Raw genomic sequence first — 26,318 nt, 5'->3', positions numbered from 1 at the left:
GGAAAAGGGCAGATGGGTGCCAGTGAGTAGTCACTCTAGCATCTCATTTTGTCTATTGACAAAATGACTTACTGATTCATCTAAAAATAAAGATATAAAGAGGAACTATGTTTCATTTTATTTTATCCTATTTCTGAGCAGTAAAGTCTCTACAAGTCCCTGGCAAAACTGAACAGAAAACAACATTTTCAGGCACTGTTTAAATAAAGTCACTTGTGTTCCTTAACGCAAAACTCTACATAAACAAGGTTCTGAGGGCAGCAAAGCCAGCGAACACCCACAAGGATGCTTGAGGCTGCACGAATCAGTGCCAAGAAATCTCAAGAAAGAAGAGCATTTGGGAGAACCTCATCGGGTGCAACTGTTTGTTGCTTCATTCGTTGCTATATTCCCAGTGCCTGGCACCCAGTAGGTGTTCAAATATTCCTTGAATGAATAAACACAAATCTACTGTTCTTGGTAGACAAGTACAGGGAAAACACAGAGCTGAGCAATGGATTCTGCTGATTCAGATGATCCAAGGATTCTCTCACGAAAAGCTTAAATGAACTTCCATATAGAGATGAAGATAATACAGTAAACTGAAACCAAGAGGTCTTTAAAGAAATAACACTTGGCAGCATGAAATTTCCATAGATAGCCACAAAACATATGAGAGAGCGATCTGTCTGAAACTGAGTATTTTCCTGATTCCCACCCTACCCCCATTGCAATAGCTAAGGTCCTTCTTAAAGTGCTTTTATGAACCAGTCTCTTAAAATGATCACTATGCCTGACTGAGCTAGCAGGAGACAGACCCAGTTATTCAACGATTTCTTTCCATGGTATTCTAAACTAAATGCCACAGAAGCTTCCAGTGTCTTCAGGATGGTGGATAGGCATACTTCTACCAAGCACAGCAGAAGCAATTACACAAATCAAACAGCCTATGAGCTCCAGTAAACAATCTAACATATTTTTAATTGGGGGCGGGGGAGGTTAGGTGTTTCTAATTAAAGGCCCAGGGGGACACTTATTCTGATGTGTCCCTTTTCCTTCATAGCAGGGAAAAATGGGGGGTAAAAAGCCCCCAATAAATCTGATAAAGTATAAGGAATAAATCTTGAGAAAAGGGCTGGCAACCAGCCAGTTTCTACCTCATGGCCCAGTCAGTGACATGAATAAGGTCTCCGCACTTCTTCAGGCGCTAAAAGAGTGCCTTCGGGATGGTGCAGGCAACTCTTAAGTCAAAACCCTAGTCCTGAAAATAGGGTTTCAAGAGGCCACTTTCTTCCTATGTTTAGCCTGAAAGTCAGATATTAGTATGTTTTAAGATTTGAAAACTCAAGAGAGAGGAGGTTTGGTCTGATTGTGAAAGCCTTAAAGCTACAGAACTCAAGCCAGCAACGGTGGGGATTATAGGACACTTAATTCTACTGTGGCCGAGGAAAACCAAACTAGGATTAGAAAAGGATTATTCTAGAAGAAGGACAAGACCTGACTTCAAGCTTCAGTCACTTAATAGAACACTTGAAGAAAGAAGTATTCCTGCGAACCAGAACCAAAGCCATAGAAAACCAGAAGCAGAAGTCTCATTCGCTACAAGTCTGACTGTCTGGTTTATAGAAATCTAATAACAGACGAGCTCTATCTAGGAAGAATCCAAAGAGACACAAAAAAAGTTCACAGGACGGCTTTGAGGCTGCTGGATGATAGTCACTAGAACAAAGCGGTAACTAAGATGTCCCAAGCCCAAAAGATCTTCGACAATACCTCTGGCAGCAAGGCCTCATACTTGTGTGGACATCAAGGGAGCAGTGCCTATGCAAGATTCAAAGACAGCACAAAGGCAGTGCAGGAAAGCAGTAGAGGGAAACATGGTTTCAAAAAGAATGTCAGGAAAAAAATCACCCCCCCCTCGCCGCCAAAATGACATTGTACAAAAACAGGCATTTTCCAACTATTCCTATTGTACGCTTCCATCTATATGCCATTCTTTACTTTCCAAAAACAGGTCATGTCCACGGTCTCCTACCATTGTGAAATACTTCACATAATGGAAACCACTGGGAAGTATCTTAGTGGTACTGCATTTGCTGGACCTGTTACAATTTTCCAGGGTTGGAGTGGTGATAACTATTCATGTGAGTATGTGAGGTTTAACCCCTTAAGTTATATATTTTAGGTGCCCCCTTATAAACGTGAAAAATTTTTAAGACCTTTCTTTGAAAAGGTGACATGCAGAAAGAGGTGAGCAACTAGTTAATAGATTCTCATATGCGTTCGCCAAATTGGAGCTCCAAGTAATTGGGAAGTCCAGCACAAGAAAAGGTCACCCCAGAAAAATCTCACTCTTCAAGAAGGCTCTGACAATAAAGAAAGAATGAGATTTTAATCACTGAAGCTAATTACATAGAAGACTAAATCACAAGAAGAGTTATTTAAGTGTCTTAAATACAATAAAAAGTAATTAACAGGAAGCGCCATCTTGACAGCTTCATGTCACAAACCAGGCCTAAAAGGCTCAGCTAATTCCCAGCCCGGGAGCCGGGGAATGAGAAACAACTCGAAGTTTGATCTTTTTATTTTTTATTTAAACTGTTTTGATTAACAGATAACAACTCTTGCCAACTCTACAGTGACGTTAATCAAGAAAAAAATGTTAATCTATTAGAGGAATGATGAACCTCGTTTCCATTGATTCTCTAGAGGGCAAGAGATGGGAGCAGAAGACTGTCACACCAGAGGTGCCTCACAGAGATCCTGTGACTCAACCTCCTCTCATACACCAAAAAGAAAAAGAGAAGGACTAGACCGAACCCTGTTGAGGATACAGACAATTCACACACTTTAGCATGTGAAATACACTTAAAAATCTGCTTTGAAATAACTGAGAGCAACTCCATCTCATCTGCCTCCTTCTCATTACCCTACGATCAGCAGCTTGAGAGAAGCTCTTCCACAGCCAGAGCCCAGCTGATCTCTTGAATAACAGGAAAGCCTCTAGATGTTAAGAAAGCCCACATGTAGGTGTATAAGCCTACAGAGGATAATTCTACATTGTTACAAGTTTGAACAAAGACGGTCTTTCCCAGACAGCATTACTACAGGAGCTCCCCTAACCTTCCCTGAACTGACCCACAAATTCTAGGATTTCAGCTGATGCCAAACAGAATGACTGAGGACCACTCAGACACCTGTGCACTTCTGTCCCAACCTGTTGAGCCATTTGTTTCTGTCCGCAAAACTATATATACTGGTTATGCTTGTTATTTTTAATTATGTACTTCATCAAATATTTTGTTAATTGAAATATGAGTACACAAAAAACGTGTTTATGAAAACAGGTGAATACTTTGAAAAGGTTCAATAAGATGAACGGCTTTAAAATGGTTGCAAAATAAATGAGGGGGATGTAAATCACAAAAATCTAGGGTTTGATAATCAGTGTTTTCAAGTACTCCTTTTTTATTAATGTTTATTTATTTTTGAGAGAGAGAGTGCAAGCAGGGAAGGGACACACAGAGAGGGAGACACAGGATCTGAAGCAGGCTCCAGGCTCTTAGCTGTCAGCACAGAGCCCAATGTGGGGCTCGAACTCACGAACTGCGAGATCACGACCTGAGCCAAAGTCGAACGCCTGACCTACTGAGCCACCCAGGCACCCCTCAAGTACTCCTTCTAAAGAGGGAACTGTGCAATTTTTCATGTTATCAAAGAGTTGATCTACTCTTCCCATGTATCAAAGATTCAGAAATATATGCACATTTTAATGTTTAAAATGAAATGAAAGTATTTTAGATTAAAAAAAAAATCCTTCTCAGGGCACTTGGGTGGCTCAGTTGGTTAAGTGTCACTCTCTTAATTTTGACTCAGGTCATGATCTCATGATTGGTGAGATCGAGCTCCACATTGAGCTCTGCGCTGACAGTGTGGAGCCTACTTGGGATTCTCTCCCTCTCTCCCTGCCCCTCCCCTGCTCATGCCTTCTCTGTCAAAATAAATAAATAAACTTAAAAAAAAAATCCCTTCTCTAGCCAATGTTTTTGAATAGTTAACCATTACACTCAGAAGACTGTTAGTATACCTAAATTCTGAATAGAAGCTGAGTATTTGAACATTATTATTTATTCATACAACTTTTGTACAATTTTATTTGGATTGACTGCCAAAGTATAGAAAATTCAGAAAAATGATAAAACACAATCAAGGCAAAGGGAAAATAAAGAGAAGCTATGAGTACGACTGAAACATAAAAAGCGTAAGAAGCATTAAAATGTTCATTTTCCAGACATGACCTATCTTTAAGCAATGATGTCCCAATAACCAAACAAAAAATGAAAACTATCTAATATAACTTTTCCAGTACTGATTACGTAACAACAAACTCAGGGCTCAACAGAAATAAGTGTCCCAGGTAATGAGACATCTAAGTATTCCTGTTATGCTTCATAAAGGGACACTCTGCAATACAATAAATAATTCAAAAATTTATTGAAACTCCTACCATATGTTGAATACTAAGACTACAAAAGGGAATGTAAATGACAAAAATCCCTATCTTCAGGGAGCTTACTGTCTAGTGAGAGTTTCTCTCCAAAGTATCAGTAAATCTCAGTTATTTCCCTCGAATGCACACCAGTAACTGCTTCACAAAGTCTAGTTAGTAGAAACAACTCTATAAAGTAACTCATAATGCTTCCCAGGCACCCTGCTTAGGGTGATCTTATCCAAGGAGACAATTAAGGGACCCAGAAGAATCGACACACTGGTCAATACTTTGGTAAATCATACAAAAATAGTACTTTTTATATTCCAGTTACAAGAACTGAGAGGTAAAGTCAAGGTTATCATCTCTGCCAAGAACCTGAAGTACAGACAATCTTTCCTGTCAATTAAGACCAATCAACTTGTGGGGGCACCTGGGTGGCTCAGTCAGTTGAGTGTCTGACTTGGGCTCAGGTCATGATCTCACAGTTAGTGAGTTCAAGCCCCACATCAGGCTCTCCGCTGTCAGCATGGAGCCTGCTTCCAATTCTCTGTCCCCTCCTCTCTCTGCCCTCCCCAACCTGTGCGCGTGCGCATGCTTTCTCTCTCCCTCAAAAAATAAACTTAAAAAAAAAGAAAGAAAAAAAAAGACAATCAACCTGTGTTGACCAACCAAATCGAAAAAAAGGCTGATAACTTCTTATGAAGGCTTAATTACAGACCAAAACCTTGGCTAGAATAGTCACTTAGCCTTTGCAGAGAGGCACGTTAGCCTGAAGGAGTAATCTCCAACAAAGTCAAGATCAACACAGTTGAAACCTCAAGGTGTCCTGGCATGGAGCATGCCCATAATACCCTACTATGGAATTTTTAAACTAGCTGTTTCAAACTGTCCTGTATTAAAAAAAAAAAAATCCCCATAACACACTCAGAATATGTAAATTTTTGAGAGAGGGTGCATACACATGGAGGGGCAGAGGCAGAGAGAGAATCTTAAGCAGGCTCCACAACAGCAAAGAGCCTGACACAAGGCTCGATCTCTTGACCCTGAGATGATGACCTGAGTCAAAATCAAGAGTCAGACGCTTAACCGACAGAGCCACCACCCAGGCATCCCCAGAATATGTAATATTTAAGAAGTGTAAATTTACTTTAAAAATACACCTCAGTGGTAACTAAATGAAATAATCCACTTTAATGGATTGCTAAAATGAATAGAAACCATCTACCAAAAATAAAGGTGTGCATTTCTACAGCAGTGATGCTGTTGTTTTTACCAGTAATTAGATAATAAGAGCTGTTATCTACTGAGGTGATTCCTCGTGACAGTTAACATTTTAACATATAAGAATACTACCTTCAGCTCTCCATAGTAGAGTAGCATGCACGTAACTCCTAAGAAGTGGTGACAAAGTGGCAATAATCATTACTGCAAGTTAAACAGGCAGAAAAATGACCAAACTATGTCCTAGTCTCTCCCATTTCAAAATCATCTTATTTGTCAAGATTCTGCTAACAAAACATGTCACTTGTGATGGTGTTAAGGTAATGACGACAAAATCCTACACTGAGTTCCTCTCCACGAAGTCTCTGATGGTTGTGTGAACAGTAATGTTTACATAAATACAGGAGTGATAACAATGGCTAACAAATAGTTATTTTCAAGCGTGACAGCACGAATGAGCAGAGAAGGCTCCTATTTGGTAGGAGAGTTTGTAGAAGGTAAATTAGCTACAAGGTCCTCTCTTTCAGAAGAATGCTGTGGCTTAGAGGTGTTTCTCCTAATGGGCTCCATTGTACTTTCAATAAGACAATCCCTGTTTTGAGAAGAAACCTATTCTTTTCTTCTCCTCCACTATACCCCCGTAAAAGAGAAGAAAAATACCAGTTTGGTAACAAACAGCATTTAAGATTGTTAACTAGAGATGGAAGCAATTATCATGCTGGTGTATTTTATGCAGAGTAAGAATTACTACTGGGGACTGACTGTTTTAATATTTATTGTGCAAGCATGGCCCAGCAGGCTGCAGGCTTCCTTCTTCCCCCATCAGATACCTTCCCTTTAAAAACTGTTCATCAACCAAGTTCCCAAGAGACTCTGGAATATAACAGGATACAGCCAGCACAGAAGAGAAAGAAAGTCCCCATCATCTACTGATTACAGACATCTATATAAAGAAAATGCCCAATGAACTCTTCTTTTTCTTCTTCTTCCCCTCTCCACCCCCCTTTTCTGGTCCATAATTGAACTTCCTAAACTAATGTGCAGATAATTTTTCTACCTAATGTCAGATAGTACCTAGGGCCTGACTGACACTCAATAAATGGCATTATTAATAGTAATCATATACGCTACATAGTGCCAAGCACACAGAGCCCAATAAATCTTAAATGACAATAATGAAAGAATATGATTAGCTAATGAATGATTATAAAATGCTTTGCAAATGTAAAGTGCTACACAGACATAACAATTATAAACCACTGTGTTAAGAGCAACAGAAAGGAAATGAGGGAGGATAGGAAGGAGACACTTAAATGAGCACAACTCGTAGCTGTGGTTGAGCCCCTGCCAGTTACAACACTCACATTCCTCCAATGGTAACGGTGGCACATGTCCGCTCTGAAAAGGCAGGCACCGTCTCTGTGGCTGGGCTGGCTGGTCTAATGTAGTCCACAGTCACATTGACCTGAAAATAGAGAAGCAAGGGAGTTAAGGTTGAGAGTTTGCAACACAGCTCACTAGCAGTCAGGTGGGCCTGCCTAGTTGTCAAGGATCACCTCACTCAGTTTTTCTGGGATTAACATTTTAAAAAATAACAATTAAAAGATAGCTGAACCACAGGCTGGGAGAAAATATCTGCAAAAGTCTTTATCTGACAGAGGACTGTGAAACAAGATATGCAAAGAAGTCTTAAAATTCAACAGTGAGAAAATGGAACAACCTGATTTAAAAATGGGCCTAAGACCTGGATATCTCACCAAAGACCTTCAGAAGGCAATGATGCTCTACATCACCTATCACTCGGGGAATACAAATCACAACACTGAAGAGCTAGAGCTACATTAGGACTGCCAAAATCCGAACACTGACAACAAATGCTGGTGTGGCTGTGGAGGAGCAGAAGTTCTCATTCATGGTTAATGGGGATGCGAAACAGCACAGCTACTCTGAAAGGCAGTTTGGTGGTTTCTCACAAAACTAAACATATTTTACCATATGTTCCAACTATCACATGCCTTGGTATTTATCCAAATAAGCTGCAACTTATGTTCATGCAAAAACCTGCATGAGCATGTTTATAGCATCTTTACTCATAACTGCCAAAATCTGGAAGCAACTAAGGTGTCCTTCAGTAGATGAATATATAAATTAACTGTGGTACATCCAGATAAAGGAGTATTATTCGGCACTAAAAAGAAAGGAGCTATCATGGTATGAAAAGACATAATGGAATCTTAAATGCATATTACTAAGAGAAAGAAGCTAACCTGAAAAAAGCTACATATCATATGGTTCCAACTATGTGACATTCTGGAAAAGGCAAAATGATAAAGACAGTGAGATCAGAGGTTGCCAGGGGATAGAGGGAAGAGACAGGGAAAAACAGGATAAGGCACAAGGGGATTTTTAGGGCAGTGAAACTATTCTGCATCATACAATAATGATAGGTAACATACCATTATACCTTTCTCAAAATCCATGGAATGTAGAATACTGAGAGTGAACCCTAAAGTTAAAATAGGTCTTTAGGTGATGCTGTATCAATGTAGGTTCATCAGTGGTAACAAATGTAGCACTTTGGTGGGGGATAACGATAGTGGGGAAGGCTGTGTAGAGGTAGGGCATATATGGGAACGCTCTGTACCTTCTATTTTGCTATGAACTTAAAACTGCTCTAAAAATTAAAAAAAAAAAAAAAGGTTAATACCAAAAGAGAAAGTCAAATGGCAAAACATTTAAGGTCCCACAGAAGTTATACTTGACAGAGAAGAGGTTGGCCATATTCCTGCAGGACTCCTAGATAACATTATGTAAAACAGTTCTTTAACCTTTTCAACACCCCTGATGATCTGCTTTTTTCTAAATATGAAATGTCTCTACAGAAAAACTGCACATAATTTCAGCCTACCATAACTACTCTAGAACCAAGTTAAGAAACATTAAGGAGAACAAACAAGATGACAATCACAAGGATGCTTGGGACTGGTATCACTGCATGTAAATAAAATGACACAGCTAACTACACTCAGTACCAAGAGCTGCAGTTAGAAAGTTTTGAGGGGGAAGGCTTGAAGGGACCAGAAAATTTTTTTAATTTTGAAAAAAAGATATGCATACAAACAGTTTAGGGTGGCCCCACATTCCATCCGACACCTCTACCTTCAGCCGGGCATGGCACATAAGACCACAATGTCAGGACCCAACAGGGAGCTGGGAGCGCCAGTGGAGGCAGGTGCAGAAGGTGAGGACAATGGCTTCGGGGAAGCAGAAATATGCTGCCATTAACTCCACCTTGGACCAGATCCAACTCCTGTCTGGACCACCTGGAGGAGAAGGACCACCTCCACAGCTGCCTCCAGAAGCTACCTGAGTCCATCTGGCAGACACGCCCTGAGTTCCAGACACAACTCGGTCAGGCTCCTAGCAATGTCAGCCCCTCGGCCCGGGGAGCCCCCACCCAAACCCAGCCCTGCCTCCTTGGACTAAGCTCTGGCCTGGGCACTCACCACCTGGCTTAGTTATTCCTTTAAGGGCTTTCAGGCCCGCTGGTGGGTCTACCTGCCTGAGCCACTCCCCACCACCTGACATGCCTTCCTGGGGTCAGGTGTGGGCCTGCTACCCACATGCCTTGCCTGCCTGCCTGACCAATTCCAGGGCACTCCCCACTCTGTCCAGGCCAGGTCTTGAGTGTCCTCATTAAATGAGTCTCCAACACCAAAAAAGTGAACAAACACAACAAAGAGATTAGGAAGCTAGGAACCTAAAATGAGAAAGTTGTTTAATCCTAATATACAATATATGGATACAGACATACCGAGCAATGATCTTTCTTTATGAAAACTTTTAAGAAGAAGAAACAAGTATATGGTGTCCTTTAACAAACATACAGGGTCTGGTTTATAGAATTAAGATATATACCTGGTTTTGGCCATGGCCAAGGTTTATACATCTGCACTGAAAATACACTGGATCAAGCATCCTGAAGCCATCCTCACGGTCAGAAAGTCCAGAATCTTGTTTTCTAAACATGTCTTTAGTTCTCACTGATCAGCTTGAAGACAGCATATTGCATAGACCTCAAGTTCAGCTCAGTGCTGGTGAGCACCATTAAAATCCTTTCAATCTGTCTGTTCCTCAAAAACTCATTTTAAAAATGAATACGGAAATTTTGAAAAGGACAGCTGCCTCAAAATTCGGACTGTCAGATCACTCACTTGAATGCTCCATCTAATAACGGTTTAAAAGCAACAGGGAGCCCTACTGGAGAGAAAGCCAATTAAGGGCTGAAGGTAAGGTAAATCTTTCTTATGAGAAGTGCTGTCATAATACAACAACAGAGACAAGAAGAAGATATATAGAAGACTCCTAAAGTCAGTTGTATACACTGGAATTACTTCTAGGTCTCATCAACTTGTCGAAAGCTAAAGAGACAGGTAAATGTGAGGGATATGATCAGACGGGGGCAGGGCAGGATGAGTTCTAACAACTAGTACCTCCAACAAAGAGGGGTTTTTTTGTTTTTTGTTTTTCCCAACAAAGAGGTTTTAATAGTTTCCCTGTATGCAACTGGTGAGAGTTAATGCAGGCCAAGGAATGAGAGGGGCTACAAAAATTCATCCAGAAGGCCATATGAGTAATGCTGATGATGTTGGGGGAGGGGGGTGATGGTAATGATAATCAACAAAACTGAACACCTGACCATCTTCCAATTCAGAAGGCCAAAAGGCACCCTATCCCAAAAACAGTCTTTCAGGAAAATTAAGTGGGAAGACCAAAGAAAACTTTAATCCTCAATAACCTAAAGAATTAATAATTATATTCATCTCCCAATTTTTTCCTTTATCTAGAAAAAGAACTGAAAATACAAGATTAAAGAGCTCATTGGGGAGGCAACATTATTAAAGTAAATCTCAAATACAAATGAAGCCCTGAGAACAGCCCACAGCCAAGACACATACCTGCAGGCAGCTATGACAAACCAAGATTTAAAGTCAATGTGTAAGTAGCATTTATGTCCCTCTCCTGTGGATACCGAGATCTATTTCTCTACCTTGGAGCCATCTCTAGATACTCATCACTGACTTGTCAATCACTTGAAAAAGAGCCACAATTTCAACAGTTTCAATTAAAATTGTAAATCTTAGCAAGGTCTTTAACTGAATAAAAGATAACCTGAGTTTTGTGCTTGTGGGTTGAGTACATACGGAACGGCAGGAGTTAAAGAGTAGCAGGTTAATGCAGACAGGTTCCTCATTTTTCAAGCAAAGGTACTCCTAGAATGTTTAGTATGCAAGTATTTTACATGTTCCTAACACAAAGGACCTGATCTCTGATCTTGGAGCAATGACTCCAAGGAGCCCTAGGCTCTTGCTTGGTTCTCTTATAAAAGAGTCCCATCCCATCTTTGGGTCTCCCTTTTTCACCTGGAAAATTAAACCACTGGGTTAGAACTCTAGAGTATCACTCAACTCTCGGATTTCAAAAGATAACTTAGCCAGTTATGGTGTATACTATGGTGTTTTCTCGGACCTTTGTAATTCCTACCTTACCTTTACTACAGTAAACGGGAACACATAGATTGTAAGCTCCAGGAGAAGGCAGGCCATGCCTTTTACTATAACTGTTGTTACAGGGCCTGTACAGTGGCTGGAGGGTATACTGTAAACAAATATCTGTTGTGTGAATGGATATATGTAGTCAGGAGCCCTTTCAGACATAAAATTCTAAAGAACACCTTTGAAATGAGCAGGTTCAGTTTTGAGGACCACTTTGTCAAGTTGTTGACCTTTCTGGGGTTTTATATAACAAATTGCCTGGGTGGCTCAGTCGGTTAAGTGTTCGACTTCGGCTCAAGTCATGATCTCATGGTTTGTGGGTTCGAGCCCTGCATCTGGCTCTGTGCTGACAACTCAGAGCCTGGGGCCTGCTTTGTATTCTGTGCCTCCTCTTTCTCTCTGCTTCTTCCCCACTCGTGCTCTGTCTTTCGCCCCCTCTCAAAAATAAACATTAAAAAAAATTTTTTTTAATAAAAAAACAAAACATGGGGGAGAAAAGTATTTTGAAATCGGGATGAAGCTTTAATCACAGCCCCTCCTCTAACAGGTTAAGTAAGCAAAATACATGTAGTTTCCCATATTATTGGTTTCTCAAAGATGTTTTCAAATAAAAGCAGGTAATCTAATTTGATTCATCCTTAGTCCATTAGATTGTGGAATTTTCCTTCAAAGGAATTTCAAGGACCTTTCAGAGGAATGAAGATGAAAACTTAAGACCAAATTTAAATCACAATCTTATAAAGTATGGAAGTAAACAGAATAGCTTTGGGCCACACCTAAAGAATTCTGAGGATCTATGGATGCGTATTCTTCATACATCTGATCTCTAAAAAAAATCAAATTACCAAAGACCTTCACAGGCCTTATGATGGTGATAATGAAATGACAAAATGACAAAATCTGAACTATGTATAAAGGATAAAGAAGGGAGAAAAACAACTGCATATCTACAACATTTCGAGGTCACAGCCTGAGTTTAGTATTAATATAAGGCTGTTATATAAGGCTCTTTTGCATAATTACCATATAATCCCGCCCACTATTCCACACAGCCAATCATAAATTCACAAAGAGCCATAATAAATACCCTGCCTCTGGAAATAAGCTCTTAAATGACCCATCACTCTCATGACAGAATTTCCAGGTAGTTATGAAAAGCTTCTATGAACCCCAGAAAAGACAGTATCATCATCTGGGCAAGTCCAGCTGATGCACCTGGGAGAGAAAAGTAAGTAGAACACTATTTTATACAGCTTAAATAGGAGCATGGACTCTGGAGTCACCAGGCTGCAAAGGTTTGGTTCCCAGCAATTCTACATAAGAGCTGTGTGAATTAAGATAAGTTACCTAACTTCTCTGTGCTTCAGTTTAACATGGATAACCCTGCCTACCTCACAGTTACAGGAAGAAATGCATTCGTATACACAAGGCATTTAGAACACGGCCGGATTCCGAGTAAGCTCTATGTGTCAGTTATTTTCAGATAAACACGTACTGATGTTCTTAGAGGAGAGCCTGGCACAAAGTAAGTGCTAAATAAGTGTATGTGAGATAAATAAATACATGAATACATACATATATGCATAAATAAGATGCATGTTGACTGAAATCATTAGACGACTGAAATCATTAGGTAGAAAGGCTCAATTAAATATACTTTTCTCCTTAAGGAGCCACAGCAAACAAGAATATGCACTTCATACATATTCATCCCAACTTAGAGATAAGTAGGGCTTATTTTAAAGAATGATACACTATTTTGTATTTATTTACACATTTTCCGGATTAATTTTGCAGGTACCAGTTATTGGAGATTTTATTTACCAAAGATAATTAAAGCAGAGTGTGGGGAATAATCTCAATTAATTAATAGGTTAACTAGAAGTATTTTGAGAGGATACTCCTTGCCTTACTAAATTAGGAAGACAATGAACACAGAGATCAGTCTCCCTTTGCTCTGTATAAAACAGGACCTTCCACAACACTCATCAATATTTATATATTCTTAATCTTCTTTCCCTGCTAAAAACCACCTTATGTATTTATTGTAAAAATCTGATACACATATATTTTTAATTCTGAAACAAATTTTAATCACCCATTCACCTCAATATAGGATGAGCTTCAAAACAAATTGCTAAGGAGTCTCTAGGTCCTGCTTCTGGGCATGCTCTCGGCCTCCCCCCCACTGTCCCACCCCCAACCCCCAGCCAAGCTACTCAGAGACAAGTGCTTGTGGAGCCACTCAATCCTCATAAGAGGACATCAAACTAACCTCGTCCTAGACAGCACGAGGTCACAAAAAAAACAGTGAATCACAAATGAGAGCAACATATACACGTTCACATTTTCTAGTTAGCAACATCGGAAAAAGGAAAAATAGGTGAAATTATTTTTAATATTTAACTAACTGTACAAAACATCCTATCAACAAATAACCAATATGAAAAAGATATTGATATTATTTTCTTTCTTTGATATGAAGTCTTTGGAATCTGCTGTGTATTTTGCAGGCCCAGCACATCTCAATCATGACCAGGTCCATTCAAGTGCTCGAGAGCCACCCAAGGCTCTTAAGTCGCCACACGGGACTGTGTGAGCCTATACTCTCCCTGAAGGCACAGCAGTCTTAAAGAGGCTAAGGCCTCGTTCCTCTATTATATAATCCTACCTTTTGTGATTCTTTCTCAATTTTCTCCTGTGAGCTTCTGTTATATTTTATGAATCCCTGTAAACACTCTTAAACCAAATACGAACAAACATGGCATGAAAAACCAGATATAAAAATAAAATGTTTATCCTTCGTTTTCTTTTAAAACTGTTACCCGACTAAACTAGAAAGCTTTAGAACTTTCAGTTCCTAAAAAAAATTTCAGGTGGGAGGATAAATTTGTAGAAAGGAAAAAAAAAATCCTTTAATTTATGACTATCATTGTGAAATCTGTTCTGTATTTGATGAGGGTACTTTCCAGCAACTTCTATCAATTCAGTGGCTGAATTTTATTTATCCTTGATTTGCTGACATGATTCTAGAATTCTTTGCCCTAAGAGGTTGGAATTTATTCTAATGGATGGATGGTGCCTAGAAACTCAGGTTAAGGCAATAATCTACTTTTGTGATTAGTATTTCGGCTGAGTATTGATTACTAGAAAGAAAATGATCACTTGGTAGATGAGAACTATTTATTTTTATAACCACAATAAAAAGGCTGAAATTTAGGTCTCATTAGGACATCACTGAGCTCTGATCTCTCTTAAAACAATTTTTACAAAAGGCCAAACTGGGAAACCTAAACAATTTACAGATATAATGACAAAAAATTATACATCTACACTGCAAAGATAAGGAAACAACAACCCTCTCTTCCTACCTCTCCAATCCAGCCTAGATGTACTGTGTAACACCCCCGTTTGAAATCACTGTAATTAGGTGTTAAGGCTGGTTGTTTATTCACATACATTCACGTGGCTCTCCTCCATCTACAATTACTCTTCCCAACTCCCCCCCCCCCAAAACCCAGAGTCAGAACTATTGTGAGCATATTCCATTTTCATCAATGGAATGTTAACCTACAGTGCTTACAAACCTCTGTAAGCACAGAGTTGAGGAGCATTCTTATTTGATGTATTTCTGACAAAATGAACTCCTTACCCCCTACCACCTTGCTGGATGGGCAGATGCTTTTATCTATTCTGAGAGGAAAGGTAGAAATTCAGCTTAATACAGGGCCTGTGGAGAGGCTGAGAGTCTCTCCCGACATCAGGCATTCATTTAAGTGGACATCACTGCTTCCTGATAAACATTCAGTTTGGCAAATATTTAATTAAAAGCATACACAGGCATGAGATCCACATGCACATGTGAAAACAATACATATAAGGACCGATTAGAGACTGGCAAAGATTACTAGAAGTAGTGATAACAACTTGACAACCATAGTATTAAAATGGTCTCAAAATATTCCTTAGTTTATGTGTGAGGTAAATAATGGGCACATATAAAAATCAGGAAAGTACATTTTGACAACTGAAAGTATTTCAAGTAAAACTGATGAGGATCACGGAGAAAAACAGAGAGACCACTATATGAATCGCACAGCTGCTAGTATTTTCATTAATCTTCTGAATCTTCAGTCCTTACAAGCAGGCAATATATGTAAAAAGTGTAATCAGCGTTTGCACAAACGCTCCATCCTCTTACTCATTACCGTATCATCATATAACTCACCCCCATACCTAACTATGATGCCATCGTATCCCTAACAAAGAACGCTAGGGCCCTAGAAGCAATACTGGAAACTGAACCTCGTGTCTCCGTATGGCTCTTCTCACTCCTCATCAGAGCTACCATCTCCCACTGCTTTCGTCTGGAGGATGGAAGTCATGTGAGGGTCTTTTTCCTCCCCTGCACAAGCGTCAGTCACAGGCATTGGTGTCCAAAATTTCCAAGGTCGGCAGCAGTCAGGGAAAATTAAATCATTTTGTCCAGAATTCTCCCTGGAGGAGTTCCAGCCACACAAGCAGCACAAATATACAGAGATATGTATGCCTTTGTGTAGAATACACACAGTGTCACTCAGTCTTTAAAACAAGAGCAGTACTAAAACCGAGAGGCTCAGGGATATGAAGAAAGAGGATTTGCTTAATGGCATCTGAGAAGAATTACTGGGGGAAAAGAGGATATTATTAAGACATGGATAAAAACAAAAGGTTACATTTTCTCTGCAAATATACGCCAGTCAATGAAGAAAATGTCTCCACTCACCAAAAGGCCGAACTGGAGAACCTAAGCAATAAAAGTGGAGGCTAACATATTCACTCTGTCAAGCCTTCCAATAAATCCCCATTGCTCTGGAGGCTGGGTGTTGCTTGGGTGAGCAAAGCCAGCACAGAAAAGCCATCCTGCGTTCACTACAGTTCAAAGCACACCCGTTTCTCCGGCATACCCATGAGCTGGCATTTAGGAGTCACTCAGACAAAGGGAAGACATATTCGGGTAAATTAACTAAAGCCCAAAGTTAGAATGGTGAATTGGACTAAAAGAAGCAAGTCATGACCTCCAAGGAGAATTATGAAGAAAAATATAATAATTCTTAAGGAATGCCTGCCAATGGCACAAAGAAAAATAGCCAAAGGATCCAGCTTTCTGTATTTATATAAATTATTCTTGGTTTTGATGCTAAGAAAAGATTCCAAGATAGAAGTTAACATTCTAGGTCTTTTTCCTTTAGACACACCACCCTCTCCCTGTATTTCACAGAGAAAATAGAGGCCTACTAAATGAAACAAAGTTTCTTGATCAAAGGCACAGCGTGCACAGAGCAGTAACAACTAAGGTCAATGCCCGAAACTACACACACAGTGATCAGAGACCATCCCGCACGGCGTCTGTGTCCACCTCCAAATTCAGGTCTCTCGATTTGTATTGTAGTCACTGTTTAAAAAAAAAAAAACAAAAAAACAAAAAAAAAACAGTTTATATGCACACAGCCAACTCCCCAGCCCACAAACACAAATACATATTTAGAAACCAGGTGAACATAACAATGAATGATAAACCTAGGTTAAATGTATCATTTGCACACCTGACAGCCTAAATTCACGAAGCTAAGCTCTAGGCAGCTGTATAGACAAAGAAACCTCTGAGACTTCTATTTCCTCAGTCTCCACTGCTAACGTATCAAGAGACACGAAGGAGAAATATTGCTCAGGTGCCTCAAAAAATTAAAAACAGAATTACCATAAGAACCAGCAGTTCTACTTCTGGGTATATTCAATCAAAAAGAATTCAAAGCAGGGTCTCAGAGATATTTCTATCCCATGTTCACAGCAGCACTATTCACAATAACCAAAAAGCGGAAGCAACCAAAATGTCCACTGACGACTCACTGGATAAACGAAATGTGGTATATACGTACAATGGAATATTATTCAGCCTTAAAAAGGAAGGGAATTCTGACACATGCTATTATTACTTGGAGTAACCTCAAGGACATTATACTAAGTGAAAATAGCCAGTCACAGAAGAAATATTGTATGGTTCCATTTAAATGGGATACCTAGAGTAGTCAAACTCAAAGAAACAAAGTAGAATGGTGGTTGCTAGGTCTAGAGGCAGAAGGGGATGGGGAGATGTTGTTAAATGGGTACATAGTTTCAGCTTTGCATGATGAAAAGGTTCTGGAGTTGGGTAGTATTGAGTATTGTCATGCAACCAAACAGTACACTTAAAAATGGTTACAATGATAAATTTTTTGTAATGTGCATTTTACCACAATTAAATGCGTATGGGGGGGAGGGGGCTTAGGATTTTCTACTCAAACACATTCCATTAGACCGTAACTTAGCAGCATAAGCCAGGCAAAGGTCAGACAACTCCTATCTCAGACCTAGCTAACTCCAGAATCTCATTTCACATTCCCAGAAAACAGATGTTTACCCAAAGGCAATAATAATGAGAAGTTGTGTCCAATAATCCATTTAAATAAAGGAGAAGTCTCAGGTAGTCATGGACGACAAATTATTCCATGCTTCTTAGGACATAAAATACCTTTATGTATTTTCCTATTTTCTAAAAAGAAGAGCCAATTCAAGCTGCATGTCTAGGTACCACAAGTCGGTAACTAAATGTTACCTGCTTCACCATTTCTCAGAGGCAGTCACAGAGTAAGACAGAGTAATCTACAGCTCATTGACTTCCTATAAAATTGTCAAATAATTTTGGATGTGTTGTGCTTGGACACATTTCCTCCAGGAGGAATAGACCTCCCTTGGAGAACTGTCAAGTGTACATCTAGACTTTCAGGGAATTTTCAATGTGCCCCACCACAATTTTTCTACCTCTGTCTAGTTCACCGGCTGAATCTAATCACTATTGCCCACGCTTTTATCTAATGAATCTTCAATTTTCATGTGCTTCACTAACCGGTATTTTCCAACTACTGGCAGAAACCTAAATTGGTATATAACATCTTTGGAGGTCAAACTGACAACTGTACTAACACGTATTACAGAGATGTCCTTTGACCCAGCAATTCCACTTTTCGGAATTTAGTCTACAGTAACAAAGATGTATATACAAGTGCTCTGTCCTTTACATTCATGGTAGTTTAAGCACAAACGCATACTTAAAAGTTATGATCTAACCCTCACAGCAGCCCATCAGTTCCAAGTTGGTAGTGGCCATGGCTATTTTTTCCCTCAGTGTATTACCAGCACTTCTCAATAAATTTCCTATAGCTGTTGAAAACAAGGGAAATCTACATATTCTGCTTTGCAAACATGTCCAAATGAAAAAGCAAATGCTCACTGGAACATACAATACAATCCCATTTGGGGGAATTCAAGACATAGAAACACAGAATCTGGAGGAATATACCTAACAAAGGTACAATTATAGGGTACTTCAGATTTTCACAGCACGAATGTCTAAGATTGAAATTTGAAAGGTACATTTGGAAGAGAAAAAAGAATATTAAATTTAAGAAAGCAAACGGCTAGTTGCAATTAAATATACAAAAGAAAATATGTACCTTTATTAACAGAAACAAACAACAAACTGGCCTGCTCACAACCAGATACACTTCAATGCTGAATATCTATTACATCACACTAGTTCCCAGGCTGAGGCCAGAGTCACCGTTCAGTAGCGTCTGCCAACCAATAAGAATTATACAGGGCAGGCTAAACACTATTAGGAGGACACAATCACGAGGGCTTCCGGGTGCCCAGTGGTGTCCTGTTTCCATGGCAGGTGGGCATCACTATCTGCAAATGAACTGCCAACCTCACTGTGAGCTGATAATGATGCTGCAGCCACCACCTGCCTGCCATATGCTTTCTCTACTTGTCACGTAACAAGAAACTGCATTTGGGCATGCTGATCACTGACAAGTCTGATACTACTGGTTGATATCATACCTAACTGCCGCCCTCCATATAGCTGAGGAATAGTGGATGAAAGATACAAAATCGTATTCTGCCAACTGACCATTCACTAAGCCCCAGTATTTTGCAGAAGGCTAACCTGCTATTCTTTCTTTAGTTCTAAGGCCAAGAGCTACTTCTGTCTGAACGGCTATGCCCCATCCCCAATTCACGTCCTAATCCTATTTCCCATTGGTAAAGCAGACAAGGAGCACAGACTTCCCACTGCAACAAACTGAATTCATTTCCTAAATCGTCACAGTACCGTCAATGAAAATTGATGTCAGCCCATGGGGTTTCCTGTTTTAGTATAATGTCTTGCATAGATTAGCGAAGGCTGTGACATCATGAGCCAACAATTGGTGGTAATGGAACACCGTCTCATAGCAGCAAATAATCTGAAGATAATAAAATATGGTAAAATATGTTCAGTATACCAATAAACTGCCTCTAGTCACTGCCCTATTATACATTTAACTCCTACATTCATGTCTATATCTAACAGAAAATCTCAAAGTATAAAGCTTGTTATCTACACCTAGGCAACAATCTAGTAACTAGTCTCCAAAAAGGAGAGCCAGAGATTTTCAAAACCAAGTTTAGCTGAAAGATAGTGAACATACCAAAATGAATGGAATCAATCACACATTAACCAAATGTCGAACTTAAAAGTGATTATCCAACAGCCTTTCCATGAATTATCAAGTCATTGCACAAGTATACATTTCCATTAATGAGGGGACTCCTCATACATTTCAGCTGCCTCCCTTACCATCCATCCACTACTTAACTCATTGTATAAAATGCCAACCAGCAAGAGCATCAAGAAACAAATACCAAGTGCTCCTTGTTCATTCATCAGCCATTCCACCAACATGCAGAGGTACCTTCTCATCTTTGAGACAGTATACCGATGTAGTGGGTTTTGGTATATTCACAACGCTATGCAGCCATCACCACTATCTAACTCCAGAACACTTTCATCACCAAAAAAGAAACCCTTTATCCATTAAGCAGCCACTCCCAATTCACTCCTTTCCCCTAGCTCCTGGGAACCATTAATCTACTGTCTCCTTGAGTTTGTCTTTTCTGGACATTTCATATAAATGGAAAACGTACAGTAAATGGTCTTCTGTGTCTTACTTCTTTCACATGGTATGATGCTTTTAATGATTATCCAGGTTGTTCTCTGTCAGTACTTGATGTCTTTTTATGACAGAGTAGATGTACTGTGTGTGTATACCAATTTTGTTTGTCCATGAAGATACACATTTGAGACTGCAGCTATAAAAACAGAAAGTGCATTGAGAACCACTCTAAAAAGATTTTATTATGATAGCAATAATCTTAGTTTTTATACCACCATGAAATGGCTTGAGAATCAGTTGAGAGACTAACTGATGGCATTAGCAGAAGACTTATCATTAACCAAAACAGCTAAGGCATCAAATCAAAACATATAAGAGAACTATTTTAATTTCCTAACCCATTCACTTCAGAACCTCAACCAAATCCATCTTTTAAAAAAAAGCCACTCTTTCGTCAGGGCGCTTGGGTGGCTCAATTTAGTGTCGGACTCTTGATATCAGCTCAGGTCGTGATCTCACCGTTTGCAAGACCAAGTCCTGTGTCAGGCTCTGTGCTGACAGTGTGGAGCCTGCTTGGGATTCTCTCTCCCTCTCTGTGACCCTCCCCTGCATGCTCTTTCTCTTTCAAAATAAACAAACACTTTTTAAAAAGGAAAAAAAAAGAAATCTTTTGGTGACTAAGTCTCAGGGGATGGTCCAAATGATCAACCAATCAAACAGCCACTCCAGAGGAAAGCAAACTTCCTCACAACAGGTCATTTGCTCAGGACAAACAGTATAACACCACTGTTTAGGATGCCAAAAATGATACACCATATGGAAAGATTCTTCCAAAAATTACAATCCCTACAGCTTTTACCCTCTCACCAGCTGCATGTGCTTCTAGTTTCCTTGCATACACTCAACTCACTTGAAATGAACTGGACTATAATTCAGGATTCAGGACTCTTACATTTTCATTATTTAGCCTGTTTGCCTACATCCTTGGTATACATAGCAATGCATTTCTCCCTGTTGTGTCACATGTGGCAAATTCTAAATGATGCTCTTCCTATCAGCTGACCCAATGCCTCTCCTGCCTCTACCTCTAAGAGTCCACAGCGGAAAAACTAATAACAAATTCTTCCATAGCATAATAGTACAGGAATAAACAGAAAGACCCAATGAACCCTCCTCCATAGTTTAGTATGGGAAGACTTTTTGTTCTTGTGCTACTAAAGAAGTCTCTGGGAATGCAAGCTGGTGCAGCCACTCTGGAAAACAGTATGGAGGTTCCTCAAAAAACTAAAAATAGAACTACCCTACGACCCAGCAATTGCACTACTAGGCATTTATCCATGGGATACAGGTGTGCTGTTTCGAAGGGACACATGCACCCCTATGTTTATAGCAGCACTATCAACAATAGCCAAAGTATGGGAAGAGCCCAAATGTCCATTGATGGATGAATGGATAAAGAAAATGTGGTTTATATATACAATGGAGTATTACTCGGCAATCAAAAAGAATGAAACCTTGCCATTTGCAACTACGTGGATGGAACTGGAGGGTATTATGCTAAGTGAGATTAGTTAGTCAGAGAAAGACAAACATCGTATGACTTCACTCATATGAGGACATTAAGAGACAAAACAGATGAACATAAGGGAAGGGAAGCAAAACTAATATAAAAACAGGGAGGGGGACAAAACATAAGAGACTCATAAATATGGAGAACTGAGGGTTGCTGGAGGGGTTGTGGGAGGGGGGATGGGCTAAGTGGGTAAAGGGCACTAAGGGATCTACTCCTGAAATCATTGTTGCACTATATGCTAACTAATTTGAATGTAAATTAAAAAAAATTAAAATAAAAGAAAAAGAAAAGTCTCTATCTCTCCGCCCATGAGATGTCATCCCAAGAACAGGACAGTTGGTTTACTCATTAGATAATTTTTTGAGCTATAAATTAATCTGATCATCGAAAGACCAGCCTAAGAAGGCAGTGATATTTTAAAATATGCTGCCAAATAAAGAATTACCACATAAATTATAGACAACTCCATGAGAAATAAGAACAAAGCCAAAACTTTGAGCCACTCCTGACAGGACCACCAAGATGACAGAACAATACCAACCTCCAAACACTAGAAAACCAGCAACTGAAGTTTCCACCTATCAACAAGACTTTACTGCAACCACTGGGCAAGACATTCATGCAAATTAACCTACAGGGAGACTTTTCAAACAATCTCAAAACGATCATCTAAAGTCCAATCACTTAAAGTGTACTTTTGAACAACCAATAGGTGTAGGAAAAAGAAATCAAACTTACTATATTAGAAAAAGAGCAAGTGAAACTCCTACATATATTTTTATGTGTGTACACAAGCATATACATACACACGAAATCAAACCAAAGAGAAATGCATTAAATAGATTAAAGAACAACACTGAAATTTCAGATTAACTAAGTGCTGAAATAGAGAGGATTGGTCCATAGTATGCTGTCTCTATTTTCTCTGTAAAAGATAAACCAATATGCATAGGCATGTTTAAATGAAGTGATTCATTTACAAGTAGAATCTGCATTTTAAGAAAAGGGTTATAATTGATAGAAGGCTATAAATTGACATGCTGTCTCATACCGAATAAAATGAGTATTCTTAGTGACATCTGCTAAAATTCCTGCAAGTAATCATCACGATAGACATGATACAGCAATTAAATCGATAAAATATTCAATGATAACTATGGGGTACAAAAACCAAAAAAAAAATCCCAGAGTTAGTAAGAAATAGTAGGCATATTTGAGATACTCTGATCTGGAGCAAACAGAAAGCAGAACAGAGAAGAATTAACTGAAGTTGATCTAATAAACAACTCCCAAATCTAAAAAGAATGAATAAAACCAACTTTTAATAATTCCACTACATATTAGTGATCAATTGACACCTATAACTGAGAACCACTCCCCCTTCACTTTTGCTTCCCTTGAACACTGGGAGAATATTTTGTCCAACTGCTCAGAGGAGGTTGGACAGTAGAGCAGGAGGAAGCTACAGTAACATCAACAACAATGACAATTACTCAGGTTAAATAACACGTCCCCAAATCATGCAAGGGCAGCTTTCTACAATACAAAACGGCCAAAGCAGGGGCCTGGCTGGCTCAGTTGGTGGCGCATGTAACTCTTGATCTTGGGGTTGTGAGTTCGAGCCCCAAGTTGGGTGTAGAGATTACTTAAAAATAAAATCTTCGGGGCGCCTGGGTGGCGCAGTCGGTTAAGCGTCCGACTTCAGCCAGGTCACGATCTCGCGGCCCGTGAGTTCGAGCCCCGCGTCAGGCTCTGGGCTGATGGCTCAGAGCCTGGAGCCCATTTCCGATTCTGTGTCTCCCTCTCTCTCTGCCCCTCCCCCGTTCGTGCTCTGTCTCTCTCTGTCCCAAAAATAAATAAACGTTGAAAAAAAAATTAAAAAAATAAAATCTTCCCCTGGCCAAAGAAATCAAAATAGCGAAGTCATACAATTGGGAATTAGGCTAGCTTACAGAGAGTGGAAATAGAACATTATCTGTATAATAAGTTACTTTTAAAAAAATTATTAAGATTAATGTTATATAAAGATTTCATTTTTAAAGTCTAACAATTAGTTGATTGAGATTTGAAGGGATAAAGTAAATGAATGCCATTTAAAATCATTTAAAATCAGAATGAAAGGGACCGCAGTATCCCCTAGGGCAAACACATACCACTATACAAGAGAAAGCAGACTCAGTGGACTTATGTGAATCCCCCACATTTGAACAGCAATTCAATGCAAGAGTTATGACTAGATCCTAAATATCAGAGCAAATAAAATCTGAAAGTATAAGAACAGTAATCCACAGTAAAATGAAGTCATTTCAGTAAATTAAGTCTTATATGCCTAGAGAGAATTACAGTCTAGGAGAGCTAGCCCAAAAATCTTCCAAGTCTGAGTCACTTAAGAAGCTACTCTTAAAATAAATGGATGATACAATGCAGGTGGCTGAAAGGTAGTTCATGAGATGGCTGAGAGAGGCCTCCAGCTTGTTACTGACTCTGGCTCTTCCAATACCACCCATTTACAGCTATCCCCGCTAATCTATAATACAAGCAAATCAAAAATAAAACTACAAGATCACTTTGTTGCTATGTTATTTTTAAATAATGAAGAGGATAATGGAAGGTCAAAAAATTGAGCAAGGTTAAAAGAAATCCAAGGAAAAAAGGGACTAAAATTCATATTTACCATTAGAGAATTAAAGTCTCGGGAAACATACAAGGTTGAATTTCTGAATGAGATACAACGCACAGGGCTGAAGGGGTGGGAAGCTATTACACTTCTTAAATGACCAAATCCTATCTAAAAATAGCACCTACCACCATGGATTAACAGAATGGAATAACTCTTTTAAACTTTAGATACTCCCAGATGAGGAAGTCTGTGAATCTGTAAGCTCAGTGAATCTATTTAATTCTACCATATGGTATGACCTATTTATTAAAACAAAATAAAAATCATACTGTCATAGGCTAAATAAATAAATAAATAAATAAGATGAACAAATTGGTGTAATAAATTATCATACAACCATGGAATCAAATGACAGTCATTGAAATTATTACATTAAAAGTTCATTGAAGGATGTGGGGAGATGTTCAGGTTATAGTGTAAATTGAAAAAGAATGAGGCCATATAGTTTGATTCTGGTAGAAACAGAAGTTAAAGAAAAAATACCCCAAAATGTTAACAGTAATTTGAAATGATTTTATTTTTCCTTCATATTTCCCAAATTTATAATGAACATATACTGCTTTTATAACCAGGAAAAAAAAAATAACCATAGAAGAAAAACAAGAAATCATCATAGTTAAAGTATAATCTAAGGTAGCATTAGGGACATTCCTGAAAGCGGTAACCTGTGTGTCACTGATAACGGAGGAGACTAAATTCGCTGTCTCTACGTAAGTCTTCGCAAGGCTTGTAATCAACTGACCAATTTTTATTACTGACCAAGTTTTATTCAGCACTCATATGCTCCTACTTCCTTATTTTCAAAAATAACTTACAAATCAATGGTAACTGTATAACGTTCCTCCCAAACACAGGTAAAAAATCTGGCAAATCACAACCGAAGATGGAAGTCACTGGGGTTATTCACAAAAAAGTTCAAGATTAGAGGTTTGCCAAGCTTTCAAAGTTGAGAACTAAAGGAACAGGATGATAAACAGTAGCAAGATGTCAGAACCACCCAAAATGAAGACACTCCATTCCGCAATCATTTTTTAATGCAAACTTAAATAAAAATGGTGGCACCTGGGTGGCTCAGTTGGTTAAGCATCTGACTTCCACTCAGGTCATGATCTCACAGTTTTTTGAGTTCGAGCCCCGTGTCGGGCTCTGTGCTGACAGCTCGGAGCCTGGAGCCTGCTTCAGATTCTGTGTCTCCCTCTCTCTCTGCTCCTCCCCTGCTGGCACCTGGTCTGTCTGTCTGTCTCTCTCTCTCACTCAAAAAATAAACAAAGAAAGAAAGAAAGAAAGAAAGAAAGAAAGAAAGAAAGAAAGAAAGGGAGGATGAAAGAAACAGAAAAGAAAAGAAAAAAGAAAAGAAAAGAAAAGAAAAGAAAAGAAAAGAAAAGAAAAGAAAAGAAAAGAAAAGAAAAGAAAAGAAGAAGGAAGGAAGGAAGGAAGGAAGGAAGGAAGGAAGGAAGGAAGGAAGGAAGGAAGGGATTTGTATCTGTGGAAACTGCAAAGGAATCCTTCCTCTTTTCCTAGCAGTGGGAATGCTAGCTCTACCACAATGACGACAAAAACAGATGAAGTGATTAACACAGTGAAAATGAATGAAATCAGAATTCACATTCCAGGCTATCTGGCCAAAGGGACTCAATCCTAAACCTAAGTTGGTTTAGCCCTTAAAATAGGCTTATGAAGTTTCAGATAACATGAAGGCAATCACTGAGGTGGCCTCGGACACTTGTTCTGTGTCCAATGACCAAGGAGAGAAATAGATTTAATTACATGAGGGAATTTGGCTTAGATGTTTACAAAAACAAAA

General features: G+C 39.2%; 1 protein-coding gene and 1 pseudogene across 2 annotated transcripts in view; one reads left to right on the top strand and one right to left on the bottom strand.

Moving 5' to 3' along the window:
• The window catches only part of SND1 (staphylococcal nuclease and tudor domain containing 1), a 422,256-nt gene that overhangs the window by 225,072 nt on the left and 170,866 nt on the right, over positions 1-26,318 (bottom strand). For both annotated transcript variants that reach the window (XM_011280535.4, XM_023250533.2), the window contains one exon: positions 7,057-7,157. In XM_011280535.4, the coding sequence (XP_011278837.1) occupies positions 7,057-7,157 (101 nt within the window). The remainder of the gene's footprint in view (positions 1-7,056; positions 7,158-26,318) is intronic.
• On the top strand, positions 8,882-9,210 carry LOC102902630 (annotated as a pseudogene).

This window comes from Felis catus, chromosome A2 (assembly GCF_018350175.1).
Source record: "Felis catus isolate Fca126 chromosome A2, F.catus_Fca126_mat1.0, whole genome shotgun sequence".
NCBI classification, from domain to species: Eukaryota; Metazoa; Chordata; class Mammalia; order Carnivora; family Felidae; genus Felis; species Felis catus.
This window is presented reverse-complemented; position numbering and strand designations above follow the sequence as displayed.